The 16197-nt window shown below is 44.5% G+C and overlaps 1 protein-coding gene across 3 annotated transcripts in view; it reads left to right on the forward strand.

Annotated features, from left to right (window-relative positions):
• The window catches only part of TBC1D22B (TBC1 domain family, member 22B), a 77565-nt gene that overhangs the window by 34061 nt on the left and 27307 nt on the right, over positions 1-16197 (forward strand). For all 3 annotated transcript variants that reach the window (XR_826012.1, XM_010848684.1, XM_010848683.1), the window contains one exon: positions 3800-3914. Coding sequence is in view for 2 of the 3 variants with exons in the window: in XM_010848684.1 (XP_010846986.1) it covers positions 3800-3914 (115 nt within the window). In the remaining variant the exon portion in view is untranslated. The remainder of the gene's footprint in view (positions 1-3799; positions 3915-16197) is intronic.

The following is a 16197-nucleotide window of genomic DNA, read 5'->3' on the forward strand; positions in this document are numbered from 1 at the left end:
ACTCAGCTTTCTTCACAGTCCAACTCTCACATCCATACATGACCACTGGAAAAACCATAGCCTTGACTAGATGGACCTTTGTTGGCAAAGTAATGTCTCTGCTTTTGAATATGCTATCTAGGTTGGTCATAACTTTTCTTCCAAGGAGTAAGCGTCTTTTAATTTCATGGCTGCAGTCACCATCTGCAGTGATTTTGGAGCCCCCAAAAATAAAGTCTGACAGTGTTTCCACTGTTTCCCCATCTGTTTCCCATGAAGTGATGGGACCAGATGCCATGATCTTCGTTTTCTGAATGTTGAGCTTTAAGCCAACTTTTTCCACTCTCCACTTTCACTTTCATCAAGAGGCTTTTTAGTTCCTCTTCACTTTCTGCCATAAGGGTGGTGTCATCTGCATATCTGAGGTTATTGATATGTCTCCGGGCAATCTTGATTCCAGCTTGTGCTTCTTCCAGCCCAGTGTTTCTCATGATGTACTCTGCATAGAAGTTAAATAAGCAAGGTGACAATATATAGCCTTGACGTATTCCTTTTCCTATTTGGAACCAGTCTGTTGTTCCATGGCTAGTTCTAACTCTTGCTTCCTGAGCTGCATACAGTTTTCTCAAGAGGCAGGTCAGGTGGTCTGGTATTCCCATCTCTTTCAGAATTTTCCACAGTTTATTGTGATCCACACAGTCAAAGGTTTTGGCATAGTCAATAAAGCAGAAATAGATGTTTTTCTGACTATTCTAGGTATGTCAGATAAATGGCATCACACAGTAATTGTCCCTTTGTGACTGGCTTATTTCACTTAGCATAATACCTTCGAGGTTCGTTGATGTTGTCATAATTTCCTTCCTTTTGAAAACGAACTTCTGTTCTATTATATGTATGTGAGACACTGTTGGTCTGCTGTTTGTCAGCGGCCACTGGGGTTGCTTCTACCTTCTGGGTATTGTGAGCAGTGCTGCTGTGAATGCGGGTGTGCAAGTATCTGAGTCCCTATTTTAAGTTCTTTTCAGATACATACCCAGAAGTCAAATTAGTAGTGATACATTGAGACCTAACAGTTTAGCAGTTAGCGAAGCACTTGAAAGGTTTCAGTGGGGCTGTTACGTTTTGACCAAGCAAGAAGTATAAACTCCTCGAGATTAGGGATTTCCTTTACAACTTAATAGTAGCTGGGACTCTGGGTGGAAGTGCTTTTCGAATTACGTTTTCACTCATCCTCATAGTAAAGAATGTGATTTTAAATGCTCAAAATAATTTCTTTTTGACTTTATATTCACAATTCTGTTTAAATGTAGATGTGTCTAATGACGGGATCCCTCATACCTTAGCAGTAGCGTAAAGAAGGTTTTGAGGGTCATGCCATTGTTTTGCCTGTAAGAATCAGCTCAAAGGAAGGTAGAAACCCACTCAGGGTATCTTTGTGTCTCCCTTTCAGTTTCCCTTGGCTCAGCCCTACTTATTCCTCATTTTAACTTGAAGATGTTCAGATCTTTCACCTGTGCCTGCTTCCTTTAAATTCGGAGATAGGGCAAAGTACTTTGTTTAAAAGAATTCTCCAGGCAGTGGAACCGGCATACAGAGAAAGAAACTCAAACTGCGATCTTTCCAGTTTTCCTTGAATCACCTTTCCATCTAGGAGATTACAGTCATCATAAACAGAATAAATTGCCAGCCAGGGAGCAGAGAATTAAGTAACACTGAATATTGAGAGACTTGCTTTACAAACCTGAAAGATACTTGAGAAGAGTGAGAATTACCCACACTAGTAGCAGAGGCGTCTCAGAGGTAGAGAGGCTTGTCCCAGACTTTTTCTGTAGTGAAGACTCCATGGTCTCCGCAAGTCATCAGGCGTGGTGCTCTTCCATTTCCATCTCTTTAGCATTTCCACTTGCATGGCGTGAGTATGTCTGCTTGTCCCATCCTTACTAGAGAGGGATTACTGCAGGTCTCCTGCTTCTGAATGGCTAGCTTCCCTGCCCTTACTCACCAGGGATGTGTGTATTTACGAGGAACTGATAGTTTGAAATAGAAGCGCTGATAAGTCCTTCAGAAGGGCTGACCTGGAGGAGCTTCTGATAGAGACATCCAGTCAGACACAGGCCACTGGAGGTGTGAGGAGACAGTGGGCAGGGAACTCTTGAGAGCTTCCTGAACATGGTGGGTCTAGCTTGAGCCCTAGTTTCAAGGGAGGGAGGAGGGCGTTTAGCAGCAGAGGAAAGAATGTCAGAGGGGCCCCATTGGAATGTTGGGCCTGACTCAGATGAGGATGCCACGCCCTTCCCCTCAGCCCCAGGGAGCAAGCAGGCCCCTCTAGGGGAGGCAGAGAGGCCAGCTCCTTCCAGACAGGGCCATGCTCACACTGCCTGCTAGGACAGGAGTGTTGACGATGGGAGTCTTTGTCGGCTGGCTTGGCCAGCTAGAAGGCAGACTCAGCACGGGATTTGGGCTGGGAAACATCCTTTGTTGTGTCGCTAGATTCTCCACGTTTCTCCTACACTAGCTAACCAACTCCAAAACCATACAACCATCTCTTTTTCACTTTTCTCCTTGGGATGTTTTTGCTCCCTTGCGCATGACCTCCGGGAGGCCTCTTTAGTCTGCCTGTAGAGCTGACTGATGGGGCTCCGCAGAGTACAGGTGTGGTGGAGGCCCCCGCATTTCCTGTCCCCCCTGCACGTGGTGATTGTCACCTCTGTCATCCCTCTGGTGTGCTCCAGAGACAGGAGACAGTCCAGTTAGAGCCAGTCTGAGGGATGTGTTGGGCTCAGGAGCTGTGGTCAGCAGGCTGAAGCCAGGATGGGTGCCCGCAGGCTGAGAGGAGACAGGAAGACCTGAGCGTCTAGTGAAAGCGGACAGGAGGGTAAGAGAAAGGAATGGTCGGGACTCTGTAAAGGGATCCTAAGGGTCTTTTCTTTCTCTCCAGACTAAGCCTCTGGCTTCTTGTGGCTAATATACTTAACCACAGAGGCTTTCCCAGCTGTAGGATTTGGTTCATTTGACTTCCTATCCCCAGCGAACGTCCGGGTTGCATCCTGATATGTGAGACGACTTCCTGCATGTATTATTGTCTGTCACTGGTTTCTAGTCAGGCTGGGTTAGAAGTAAATCCAGATCTAGATTTCTTTCCGTCTCAGCAGGGAGAAAGAAGAGTGTGGTAGAGAAGAGATTTCCTCTCTATGTACTGTAATGAGCAAAAGAGATTTGGAAAATGTATCAGAACTTAGATATTCCGATATCTTGCTCCTGGAAATAGAGAAACAGCATCTACAAATGAGCACGGTGGCCTGAATTAATGACATCCATAGCAACCCTTTCCCTAAGCCACCCATGTCACTCTCCTTTCTGTTTCCCAAATTCATATCACGATGACTAGATACTAGAAAGAGAAGTAAAGGGCAAGAAGTACCTGTTGTTGTTGTTGTTTTTTAGTTGCTGTGCTAAGTCATATCCGACTCTTTAGCAACCCCATAGACTATAGCCTCACAGGCTCCTCTGCCCATGGGATTTCCCAGGCAAGAATACTGGAGTGGGTTGCCATTCCCTTCTCCAGGGGATCTTCCCAACCCAGGGATCGAACCTGCATTTCCTGCATTGGTGGATGGATTCTTTACCAAACCCTGTTAAAAGCAATTTGTATCTTCAAAACTTTCTGTATTTACAGACTTCCTTTGTCCCACAGTAATTTTTAAATTTTTCCTGCAAATTCTGCGGCAGTGCTGAGTTAAATTGTGAGGGCGGTAAACGGAGGGAGGGAGAGTATCCTCATGATTTAATGTCCTGACATCTTTCTTTCTCATTTTCCTAGATCTTCGAAAGAATTCTATTTATTTGGGCCATCCGACACCCTGCCAGTGGGTATGTCCAGGGAATTAATGACCTGGTCACTCCGTTCTTTGTCGTCTTCCTCTCAGAATATGTGGGTAAGAAGCATGAGTACCAAGTTGAGCAAGCTATTGCTCTTTTTTTATCTGTGGTCTATTTGTTTTTCCCAAGAGTGCAGCCAGTGGGCACATCTTGCTAAAAAAAGAGATAGTGGCTTTAGAATACACAGCTGAACCTGTTTTAACAGCAACAGCAGCCTGGAATTTATCCCTCGAGATGGTCACAGATCTCACCTAAAAGACCTGCTTTGCCACAAGAACGGCCAAGTTGACATATTTATGTTCCACCATAAACAGATGGTTTGATGTTTTATCTGAGGTTCTTTTAGGATTATTTTGAACTTGGCTGTAACACAGGCCCTCATCTGTGAAAGCTGGAATTTCAGATTATACATCAGGCTTCCATGTTTTAGTTCTCATGCCGTATCTTAGAACAGGGTACGGGCCTGCAGAGGAGGCAGGGTGGTGCCAGGTTCCAGCTCACGTGGGAGGTGATGAAATGGGCCAAGGAGAGCTCCAGGACCTTGGTTTCTCCCACTTCTTTCTTCACCCCTTACCTCACTGGGTTCTTGTCACTTTTTTTTTTATAAGGAAGATGGTTCTTTTTAAAAAGTTCATTAATTTATGGCTGCACTGGGCCTGCATTGCTGCTTGTGCGCTTTCTCTCATTGCAGCAAGTGGGGCTACTGTCCAGTTGTGCTGCACAGGCTTCTCACTTCAGAAGCTTGTGTTGTTGCAGAGCACGGGCTCTCGAGCACGAGGGGCTTCAGTAGTTGTGGCGTGTGGACTCAGCATGCGGCTCGTGGGCTCTAGAGCGCAGGCTCAGCAGTTGTGGCTCATGGGCTGAGTTGCCCCATGGCACGTGGAATCTTCCAGGACCAGGAATCAAATGCATGTCCCCTCCAGTGGCAGGTAGATTCTTAACCGCTGGACCATCAAGGAAGTCCCTGGCAGTTAGGTTTTCTTACAGTGCCAGCTCTGTAAGAGCTACTCTGGCCATGCCTGAATCAGGCAGTCTCAAAAGGCATTGAGGATTCTCTGCTTCTCCTGTTGGATTAAGATTCCCTTCATCTCTTGTTGTTTTGAAGAAAGTTTTCTATTTTGTCTCAGGTTCAAAGGATTTGTTAACAAAAGAAGCCACTCGTTATATTCAAATAAACAATATCAGTATTTATTAGGCTTCCCTGGTAGCTCAGCTGGTAAAGATTCCGCCTGCAATGCAGGAGACCCTGGTTTGATTCCTGGGGCGGGAAGATCCCCTGGAGAAGGGTTAGGCTACCTACACCAGTATTCTTGGGCTTCCCTGGTGTTTCAGCTGGTAAAGACTCTGCCTGCAATGAGGGAGGCCTGGGTTCAATCCCTGGGTTGGGAAGATCCCCTGGAGAAGGGAACGGTTACCCACTCCAGTATTCTGGCCTGGAGAATTCCATGAATTGTATAGTCCATGAGGTTGCAAAGAGTCGGACATGACTGAGTGCCTTTCACTCTCAATATTTATTAGAGAATTATGTCACTTACTTTCAATATTCTAACATTAAAAGAAAAGAGAAATAGAAACAGCAGAGGATACATCATCAAATTGAGTTTTGACCAACATCCATAAACTCAAACAGCCCTGGAAATCCTGTGTCACAGCACATCTGGAGTCCCAATTTGGCAAAGGTCCAGGCAGCATATCCCCTCCACGGTGAGACTTCAAAAATTGCAGTTCGGGGTTCCGCTTATAATCCCAGGATGCAAACTGATATCATCAATCTGTGAACAAATTGCAGCTCTTATTTCATTTTAATGCTGTTTGTTTTGTCATGTAAAACTTGGAATGTCATTAAGCCTGGGGCTGGTTGGCCAGACCCCTCCCATGGGCTCAACAGTCTCAAAATTCAGCCCCTATCTTATCTCTGGTGCTGCCAGGCTTGCACTCACAGCAAGCAGTCAGGGCTGTGTCCAGGCAGGATAGACGCAAGGTCAGAGGCCTGCTCTGCTTTGTTTCTGAAGCCAAACAGGACTGTTTAATTTCCCTAACACTTGTGCTTCAAGAGTCACAGGAAAACCCATCTGTCATATGGCCTGATGTTTTTGTTCTCTTAGTCAGTCAAAGAGAAGTTCATGTGGGAATCAGAACGTGGGAAAGGATGTTAGGAAACTATCCGTCTCCTCTGCCCCTTTTCTTGCCTCATTAGTGGCAGGGCTGGGACTAGAACCCTTCTCTTCAGGCCCTGGGGGTGGTAGGTAATGAGATGATGCCATCGCAGAGGGTAGGTCAGTCATGAGAAGGGGCTGGCGTGGAGCCCCTTGGAGTGGGGGGCATGAGAGATGTCTCACTTGATCCTTCCCTTGCAGGTTTTCCGGTGGGACCAAAGGGATGGTGTTTTGGTCTTTCATGAGGCAGCTTTTTTTTTGTTTTGTTTTTATGACTTGAAAAAGAAGGCAACCAAATAATGTCATTCCTTGTTTCCCTTAAGTGACAGCAACCAGGGCAGAACTGGGAGTAAGGGTGGAAAGTCACACTCTTGTCCACACTGTTAAGTGACCTTAAGCAAAAGCATATAAATAAAGCTTTTGCTGGAGAACTTTTATTTTCCCCCCTTATCAATTGATCAGTTTTTGCAAGTGCCTTCATTCTGTGTGTTTAACTTAATTATAAAGAGCAGTGCAGCTGATGCTTTGGGATTTGATTCTTGCAGGAGTTCTTTTCTGAAATGGTATTAAAGGATGAGCCTTGTCGTCATTGTTTAGTTGCTAAGTCGTGTCCGGACTCCTTTGTGACCCCATGGATTGTAGCTCACCAGTCTCTTCTGTCCATGGGATTTTCTACTGGAGTGGGTTGCCATTTCCTTCTCCAGGGAATCTTCCCGACCCAGCAGTTGAACCCAAGTCTCCTGCATTGGCGGATGGAGTCCTTACCACTGAACCAGCAGGGGAGCCCAAGGTTGAGCCCAGGAAGATATTATTAATCCATTCATTAATCTACATTTGAGATCTAAGTGCTGGCATGCAGCCAGTTATTATGCCAGTTTAGGAAATCCTCAGGAGCTGCGGTTCTAGTTGGCTGTTAATTATCTTGTGAGCTGTCATTTGTTCTTTTTGTCCCCGATTCTCCTCCACCTTCTGTAGGCATCCATCCCGTTACTACCCTAACACCGTCAGCCCCACCGTGCACTGCGCCTTTCTCTGATCGATATGACTGCATTCTGATCTGGGTGTTTGCTTTGTCAGCCCCACCTGCTGACCATTGCTCGCCCACAGCATTTACACAGCACAGTGTGGGCTTCTCTGCCCCTCCTCAGCAAGGAGGCCTTTCTGAGTAAGGCTGCAGTCAGCCTCACCTCTGCAGCAGCCTTCAGATGGGTCTTTGGTACCTCCTCCCAGAGCTAGGAAAGCATTTCCTAGCTAGGCCCATTCATGTTTTATGAAAGTTTTAATTATGTTACATTTCTAAACATATGTAAAAGTAGAAAAAAATAATACCATAAATCCTCATGCACTTGCCACCCAACTTCACACCTCTGTCAATTCTTTACTCGCTTATCTTTGTGAGTAAGCAGATCTCAATGTAAAGCAATGTATAATTTCATCCATAAATATTTCCATATGTGTCAGTTGAAGATCATGATTAAAGAAACTCACAGCCACAATGTAATTATTATGTCTAAGAAGTTATAATAGTTCCTTAATATAGTCTGATATACAGCAGTATTCAAATTTTCTAGATTCCCATAAATATATTTAACATTTTGTTTGAATCAAGGTTCAGATCAGGTCCACACATTCTACTGGTTTGTTGGTATGTCTCTTAAGTCTCAATCTATCAATTCCCATCCATCTTTCTTATTTTCCCAGTTTTCAAACTGGGACTTTGCCATGCCAACCAGTAATATTACCATAATTTTTAAAACACTTGACCATTTGCAAAGTACTTTGACCTTATTTCCTTTAGTAACCCCCAGTATCTCTTTAAAGTAGATATATAAACCCATTTTACAAGTGAGAAATCGAAGACAGAGATTTAATGAGCTTCCCGAACTCAAACCTCCATCTTTTGACCTGAATGCTTGTGCTCTTTGGGGTTCCCTGGAGGCCCAGCGGTAAAGAATCCACCTGCATTCCTGGAGACGTGGGTTCCATCCCTGGGTTGGGAAGATCTGGAGAAGGGAAAGGTGACCCACTCCAGTATCCTGGCCTGGAGACCCCCATGGGCTCCATCGTCCATGGGTCGCAGAGTCAGACACGACTGAGCGGCTTTCACTTTCACTTGTGCTCTTTATATGACTTGGTGGCGTCGCAGTCTAGATGGATCTTCTCCATTCTCTGCTGCAAAGCAGATTTCTTGTTACTCCTTGCCTCAAACAAAAAACCAAAATAAGCAACAGATTACAGTAGAAGTACTTGCTTGTTTAAAAAACAAGATCAAAACAATAAAGAAGTGTTGTTACCTCACCCCTACCCTCCACCACAAGAGATAACACCCTTTGATGTGTATTTTTCCAACCCTTTTCCTGTGTGAGAACAGACCTCCATGTGTTATTTTTCTTTGTTTTGCCCAGAAAAATAGAATCGGACTATCCATACTCTTCTCAGTCTTTCTTGCTTTCACTCACAAGTATCTGGCCAGCTTTCCAGGTTCAGACATACAGGTCTGTGTCGTCATTTTCAGCAATTCCATCTATTTTCATTTAGCTTTACTATAGTGTAGTGAACAGTTCTTTTATAGTAGGGCATTTAAGTGATCTATAATTTTTAGCCATTATAGATAACATTTTAATGAATATCCTTATGCATATTTTCTTATCCTTTGTCTTGAAATACATGATTTTCTGAAAGAGCATCCATAGAAGTGAAACTGCTAGTCCTAAAAGCAGGCCAAATAGATACTACTGCCTTACACTGCAGAGAGGCTTATGGCATCTTGTGCTCCAGCCACTGATGCTTAGGTGCGCTTTTCTTCACATCCTTGTTAGCAAGTCTAATTGTGTTTCACCAGTCTGGCAGACAAACCGCGGTTTGTGTTTCAGTTTTATTGCCACTTACTCATCAGCGATGTGGTTTATCTTTTCTTTTGTGTATTAGCGTTTGTTTCTTTTGTCATCTGCTTGTTCAGATATTTACACTTTTTTTTTTTCTTCTGTTTTTCTGTTGGTCTCGTTTTTTAAGAGCTTTATGTGGATTAGATATACTCATTTTTCATCTGCTGTGTGTTGCTAGTATTCAACCTTTTTTGACACACCCACTCCATGGGAATTCTTTATGGTTCAACCTAGTATTTTTTTCTCTCCCAGACCATCATCTATCTTTTCAGCTTTTATTATGTCTCCTTATATAGCTCTTCCTAATTTCTTTTTTTTCCCTAATTTTTATGTAGTCAAATCTGCCCATTCAGATTTAGGTGTCCATTCAGGTGTTTATTGAGCTCCTACACTATGCCAGAGGATAGAGTGAGTAAGGTAACAGGTGTGCTCCCCCTTGTGGAGCATCCCATCTAGTGGGGACTTGAGGGGCTCACAAAGAAGTAGGTCATTGCAAAGCAGGACACAAAGGAAATACCTCCTCCTCTGTGGTTTCTAGATTTCGTATATTGCTTAGGAAGTTTTACCTTCCCCACCTCAATGTTACAAAGATACTCTTCCATGTTTTCTTTTAGTACTCTTGTGGCTCTGATTTTACATTTAGATTTTTAAATTCTATTCGTAAAATTTATTTTCTTTTACAGTGGGGTTGATATTTAAAGTTATTATTCCAACTGGATACTTCATTATTTATCACTGTTTATATGTAGTACATACTTTCTTCACTGGTGTGAAATCTCTCTTCATAATATAGTATAAATTCCTTTATTTACATGGTTTTGCTTATTTCTATTCCATTTATCTCCATTTCTATGCATCTTCCCAGGTGGCTCAGTGGTAAAGAATCTGCCTGCCAAAGCAGGAGACTCGAAAGATTCAGGTTCAATCCCTGAGTCAGGAAGACCCCCTGGAGTAGGAAATTGCAACCCACTCCGATATTCTTGCCTGAAAAATTCCATGGACAGCTGACAGGCTGCAGTCCATGGGGTCACAAAGAGTCAGACACGAATGAGCGCGCGCGCGCGTGCGCACACACACACACACACACACACATACTATGCATGTACCACACAACTTGGATATTTGAGCTTTAGAGGGTGTTTTATTATTATTTCAGGGCTGGTCTCTTTCATCATCCTTTTTAAAAAATTGTCTTGACTCTTCTTCCGGATAAACTTGCCAGGTTCAGGAAACAGGGAACCTACCTACTTCAGGAAGTAAGAAGAGTTTTTATTGGAGGTGCAGTAATTTTACAAATTAGTTTTGTGGGGTTTCTTTGATAGCAGCTTACTGAGGTGTCATTCATATATAATTCACCCATTTAACATGTACAATTCAGTAATTTTTAGTATATTTATAGAGTTTATAACCATCACCACAGTCAATTTTAGAACATTTTCATCAACCCCAAAAGAAACTCTGTACCCTATATCCATCAGTACCAAGCCCCCCCACCCCCTCTATTCCTACCTGCTCTTGCTTTCTGTCTCTATTATTTGCCTTTTCTGGACATTTCATAAAAATGGAATCCTGTGATCTGTGTATCTTTTGTGTCTAGTTTCTCTTATTTAGCTTGCTCTTGAGATTCATCCAGGTTGTAGCCTGTGTCAGTGCTTCGCTCCTTTTTATGGTCAAATAAGTATTCCATTGTATGAACATACCACATTTTATTTATTGGTTCATCAGTTGCTGGATATAAATTAAGCTTCAAAGAAACAAGGCATACAGACTTCTCTCCAGCCTCAAGGCCTTTCCTGAACACAGACTCAACATTGTTTGTGGCCTCCAAGAACAGTTCTCTTGTCTGAGTAACAATGCTGCTTTGCTCCCTTTCTCTAATAGTGCCGTATCCTAGGAAGGCAGCTGCTGTGAAAAGAGTTTTGTTATGACTGTCCCTACTACGGGAGGCCTCTGGGATCCTTCACCCGGGGAACAGGCCAGGCCAGTGGCCTTGTCATCCCAGGCAGGTGTCCCCAGGCAGCCTCGCCCACCGCCTCATCTCCCTGAGCTGTAGCACGGAGGATGACCCCTAGTAGAGCTGTGGGACCCATAGGACCTTGTTTGGCCTGGCTCCTATCTCCTCCGCTATCTGTTCTCTATTACTTTTAAAAAACATTTTTGAAAATATGTATTTATTTTTTGCCACATCAGGCTCTAGAGCACACAGGCTCCATAGCTGAGGCGCACGGGCTTAGTTGCCCGCAACGCGTGGAATCTTAGCTCCCTGACCAGGGATCATGCTCATCCCCTGCGTTGAAAGGCAGATTTTTAACCACTGGACCACAAGGGAAGTCCCTATTCTCCATTACTTTTATAAAGTAGCACCTGAGCTTGCTTCATGCTTCATATCATGTTTGTTGTAAAATAGCTGAAAATGGGGAGATCCGGTGACTGCCCTCTGTTGAGAGAATTTTTCTGTACCTAACTTAGCGCCCATTCCCCCTCAGTTCCCGATTTTTTTTTTTTTTTGCCGAAACTCGCAGCTCACATTGAAGTGGGTCCTCTGTGGATAAGCCGGCTGTGTCTGGGCCCAGCGGTGATAGTGCTGGAGGCTCACCCTCGGGGAATCACAGTCTCTGGACTGTGACCCCTGAGACAGTGAAATACCTCCGGACTCTCTCAAATCCTTTCGGACTTAGATGGCAGTATTGATCTAATTCAGAATATAATGTAATTGATAATATAGTCATCACCAAAATAAGCTGCATAACAGCAACTGTGTTCTGAATGAGGAGTTGTCTGGAAGAGAGGGATCCATGACATGTCCTATTTTCAAAAGAAGAGCAATGCCTGGTGATTTCTTTCATTGCAAAATGAAACAGTAACGAATAACTCTCCCCCTTCTCCTCTGCATGAGGTAGTATAGCAGGATTTTCATTTCAGGTTTTACTAAGAAGCACAGTAGCAATTGAAGTCCCAGAAGGGAAGTCTTAAAATCTCTGACGCATGTTCCCTGCATGACATTTATGCTCAGATATGTCACAGGTAACGCTCAAAACCCTTCAAGCTAGTCTTCAACAGTACGTGAACTGAGGACTTCCAGATGTACAAGCTGGATTTAGAAAACGCAGAGGAACCAGAGATCAAATTGCCAGCGTCTATTGGAACATAGAAAAAGCAAGGGGATTCCAAATAAACATCTGCTTCATTGACTATACTAAACCCTGTGACTATGTGGATCACAACAAACTGTGGAAAATTCTTAAAGAGCTGGAAATACCAGACCACCTTACCTGTCTCCTGAGAAACTTGTATTCAGGTCAAGAAGCAGCAGTTAGAACCAGACGTGGACCGGCAGACTGGTTCAAAATTGGGAAAGGAGTACAACTAGGCTATATATTATCACCCTGCTTATTTAACTTCTATGCAGAATATATCATGCAAAATGCTGGGCTGGAAGACTCACAGCTGGAATCAAGATTACTGGGAGAAATATCAATAACCTCAGATGTGCAGATGATACCACCCTAATGGCAGAAAGCAAAGAGGAACTAAAGAGCCTCTTGATGAGGGCGGAATAGGAGAGTGAAAAAAACTGGTTTAAAATTCAACATTCAAAAAACTAGGATCATGGCATCCAGTCCCATCACTTCATGACAAATAGATGGAGATAAAGTGGAAAAAGTAACAGATTTTATTTTTCTTGGGCTCCACAATCACTGTGGATGGTGACTGCAGCCACAAAATTGAAAGATCCTTGCTCCTTGGAAGAAAAGCCATGACAAACCTGGATAGCATATTAAAAAGTAGAGACATCACTTTGCCCACAGAACTCAAAGCTGTAGTTAATCTAGGAGTTATGTACAGATGTTAAGTATTGGACCATAAAGAAGGCCGAACTGTGGTGTTGGAGGAGACTCTTGAGAGTCCCGTGGACTGCAAGGAGATCCAACCAGTCCATCCTAAAGAAACTCAGTCCTGAATATGCATTGGAAGGACTGATGCTGAAGCTGAAGCTCCAGTACTTTGGCCACCTGATGCGAAGAACCATCTCATTGGAAAAGACCCTGATGCTGGGAAAGGTTGAGGGCCAGAGAAGGGGGCGGCAGAAGATGAGAAAGTTGGATGGCATCACTCAATGGACATGAGTTTGAGCAAACTCTGGGAAATAGGGAAGCCTGATGTGCCATATAGTTCATGGGGTCACAAAGAGTCAGACATGACTTAGTGACTGAACAACAATGACATGTCATAAATGACCGATTTGGATTAGCTTGGCTACTTTGACAGGGAGCCCCAAGTACCAGTACTGTAAGCAAGAGAGAAAAGTTTATTTCTCCCACATTAAAAGTCAGGAGGTGAGCAGTCCAAGGCTCCATGATATTAGGGATTCAGCCTCTCTCTGTTGTCCTGCCATTCTCAGTGTGTGTTTTCCTACTCATGATCCAAGATAGCTGCTTGTTCTCTAGCCATCACATCTATATTCTAGCCAGTATGGAGAGGGAAAGGAAGAAAGACATACTCTTTCCATTGGAAGACACTTCCCAAGTACGTAACACTTGGTTTTGAATCTCTCATCTGAATTTAGACTTAACGGCGTTTCCCATCGGCAGGTGAGCCTGGAAAACAGTCTATCCCAGGTGACCAGTACCCTTAAGGGTCCTTTCATTGAGGAGGAAGTGGTAGTAGCTATTTATGGACAACAACATCTTTGCTATCCTTTGGCTCCTCAAACTCAGCGTTTGACTAATTCCTCTTCTCCCTATGCCCAGCCACCCTTTTCTCTCAGTCACCAACATTTCCTGTCTCTTAAGTCAGAAATGCTACGTGTGTGCGTGCATAGTCAGTCGTGTCCGACTCTTTGCAACCCCATGGACTATAGCCTGCCAGACTCAATCCTTGGAATTTTCCAGGCAAGAATACTAGAGTGGGTTGCCATTTCCTACTCCAGGGGATCTTCCCCACCCAGGGACCAAACGCGTATTTCTCGTGTCTCCTGCATTGGCAGGCAGGTTCTTCACCACTAGCGCTGCCTGGGAAGCCCAAAAATGCTAAGACTTGTTTGTATTAATAATTCTTTTTTCTCATTCTTTCATATCTGATCAGTTACAAAGCTCTGATGGTTTCATGTTCTAACTATTTCTTGAATCGCTTTCTCTCTCCATTCCTCCTATGACTACTCTAGCTCAGGCCTGGATTGCTGAAATGGCCAAGTATGTTTTCCCATCTCTGGTTTTTATCCCCTTCAAAACCATCTTTCACACCATTTAAACACAGACATGCCTGTTCAGCCCCCCTGCTTAAATCCCTTCACTAGCATCTCATCACCTACAGTTTAAAATGTCCAGATTCCCGGGAGTTCCCTGGTGGCCTAGTGGTTAGGACTCTAGGCTTTCACTGCCATGGCCTGGGTTCAGTCCCTGGTCAGGGAACCAAGATCCCCACAAGCCACACAGCACAGACGAAAAAGTCCACATTCTGTAGCTTGCTGTGCAAGGCCCTGTGTCCTCTGCTTCTGCCTCACCTCTTAAAGGCAGAAATCCAAAACTGACGTCTTTAACCTGAAGCCTTGTCCTGTACCACTTCTTTATCCCTGGGCTAATCCATGTGCATTCCTTAAGGCTCCCCTTCCTCCTGGAAGCCTGCCCTGAGACCTCCTCCCTCCCTCCTCCCACCACCTCCCAGCGGCACTCTCTCCATAACTATGCATTTCCCCCTTGAAGGGCTCTAGGACACCAGCTACTGTGTGTTCCATCCTGCCATCTGCCACTGGTCTTTATGATTCTTTGAGGCCAGAGACTATTTGAAACATCTTAACATTCCCAGTGCTTTCATTTTGGTGTCCATAAATTCCACATGTGTCTAGATGAAGAGTGAGTGCTGACTGTCTGCAGCCCCATGGACTATAGCCCGCCAGGCTTCTCTGTCCATGGACTTTCCAGGGAGGAATACTGGAGCGAGTTGCCATTCCCTACTCCAGGGGATCTTCCCAACCTGGGGATCAAACCCGTGTCTCTAGTGTCTCCTGCATTGGCAGGCAGATTCTTTAGCACTGAACGAATGAGAGAATGAAAATTTCATAGTGGTTTAAGATATTCAGGAAATAGTTCAGCTTTGCTGGCCTTGGCCACTGGAGGGCAGTGAATCACAGCATTTTGATACTGTGCTGATTTAGCCAAAAGTTCTTCTCTCTTTTTCGTAAGGGATAGAGATGGAGCATCATCACTTATTCAGCAGTTACTTATTGATTCTTACACCGTACCAGGCACTGCTCTAGTCACAGGGGATATGACCATAAACAAAGTGGACAGAAATCCCTGCCTATCCTTCTAGATGTTTATTCACAGAAAATAAAAGCATATAGTCCTTCTCACACACACAAGGGCAACTATGGATGTTTTACTGACTTCTGACACCTCAGTTAGTTTTGCCTGTCTCTAAACTTTATATAAATTGAGTCATTAGAAAAGAATATTCCACCTTTCATTCTCCTGCTCTGGGTTTGGAGGGACCTGGAGAGTGGGGCTGATGCTGAATTTTTAGCCCTCATCCTGTCTGGCACTTTACGCCTTTCCTCAAGGTGCCTCCTGGCCTCGTCTTCATAGACGAAGCAGCCTTGTATGTGCTAAGAAATTTGAGGCTCTTTCCAGCAACAGACATACGTGGAGACGCCCAGTCAGAGTGCTGAGCAGGGTTACTTTCAGTGGGCAGTTGAGAGCAGTGTGAGAGTTTGGTGGGATGTCCAGGGCTGGATTTCCTCCCATGTAGAGGTAAGCTCTCCAAGGGCAAACTGTGGCTTGCCATCTCCCTGGCGGTGAGCCAGGTGACGTGTGCACTTGCTGTCTCTTTTATCAAAAGAGACATGACCGAAGCATAAATGAGACACCATGACAGGAGAAATTGAGGTAGCCAACATAGTCAAGATGTTTGAGCCTAGATGAGGAACCTGTGGGCAGCTGACCACCAGTCCAAACCCTGGACTTCCCAGGGCCTGTTGGCATACAAGAGTCTTGGGGACGTGCTGCCTGGCTCTGTGGGTGGTCTTTGGGCAGGTCCTAGAAGATGAAGGTGAAGTGTGTGCTGGACCTGCCCCCTCCCTTGCCCCTCTAACACGAATACTCATACAGTTTGGGTTCCTGTAATCCAGGCATCAAGAGGCTGATTTAACCAGCAGCCGTTCAATTCAGTTCAGTTCAGTTCAGTTCAGTCGCTCAGTCGTGTCCGACTCTTTGCGACCCCATGAATCGCAGCACGCCAGGCCTCCCTGTCCATCACCATCTCCCGGAGTTCACTCAAACTCACGTCCATCGAGTCGGTGA

This window comes from Bison bison, unplaced genomic scaffold (assembly GCF_000754665.1).
Source record: "Bison bison bison isolate TAMUID 2011002044 unplaced genomic scaffold, Bison_UMD1.0 scf7180017864270, whole genome shotgun sequence".
Lineage (NCBI taxonomy): Eukaryota > Metazoa > Chordata > Mammalia > Artiodactyla > Bovidae > Bison > Bison bison.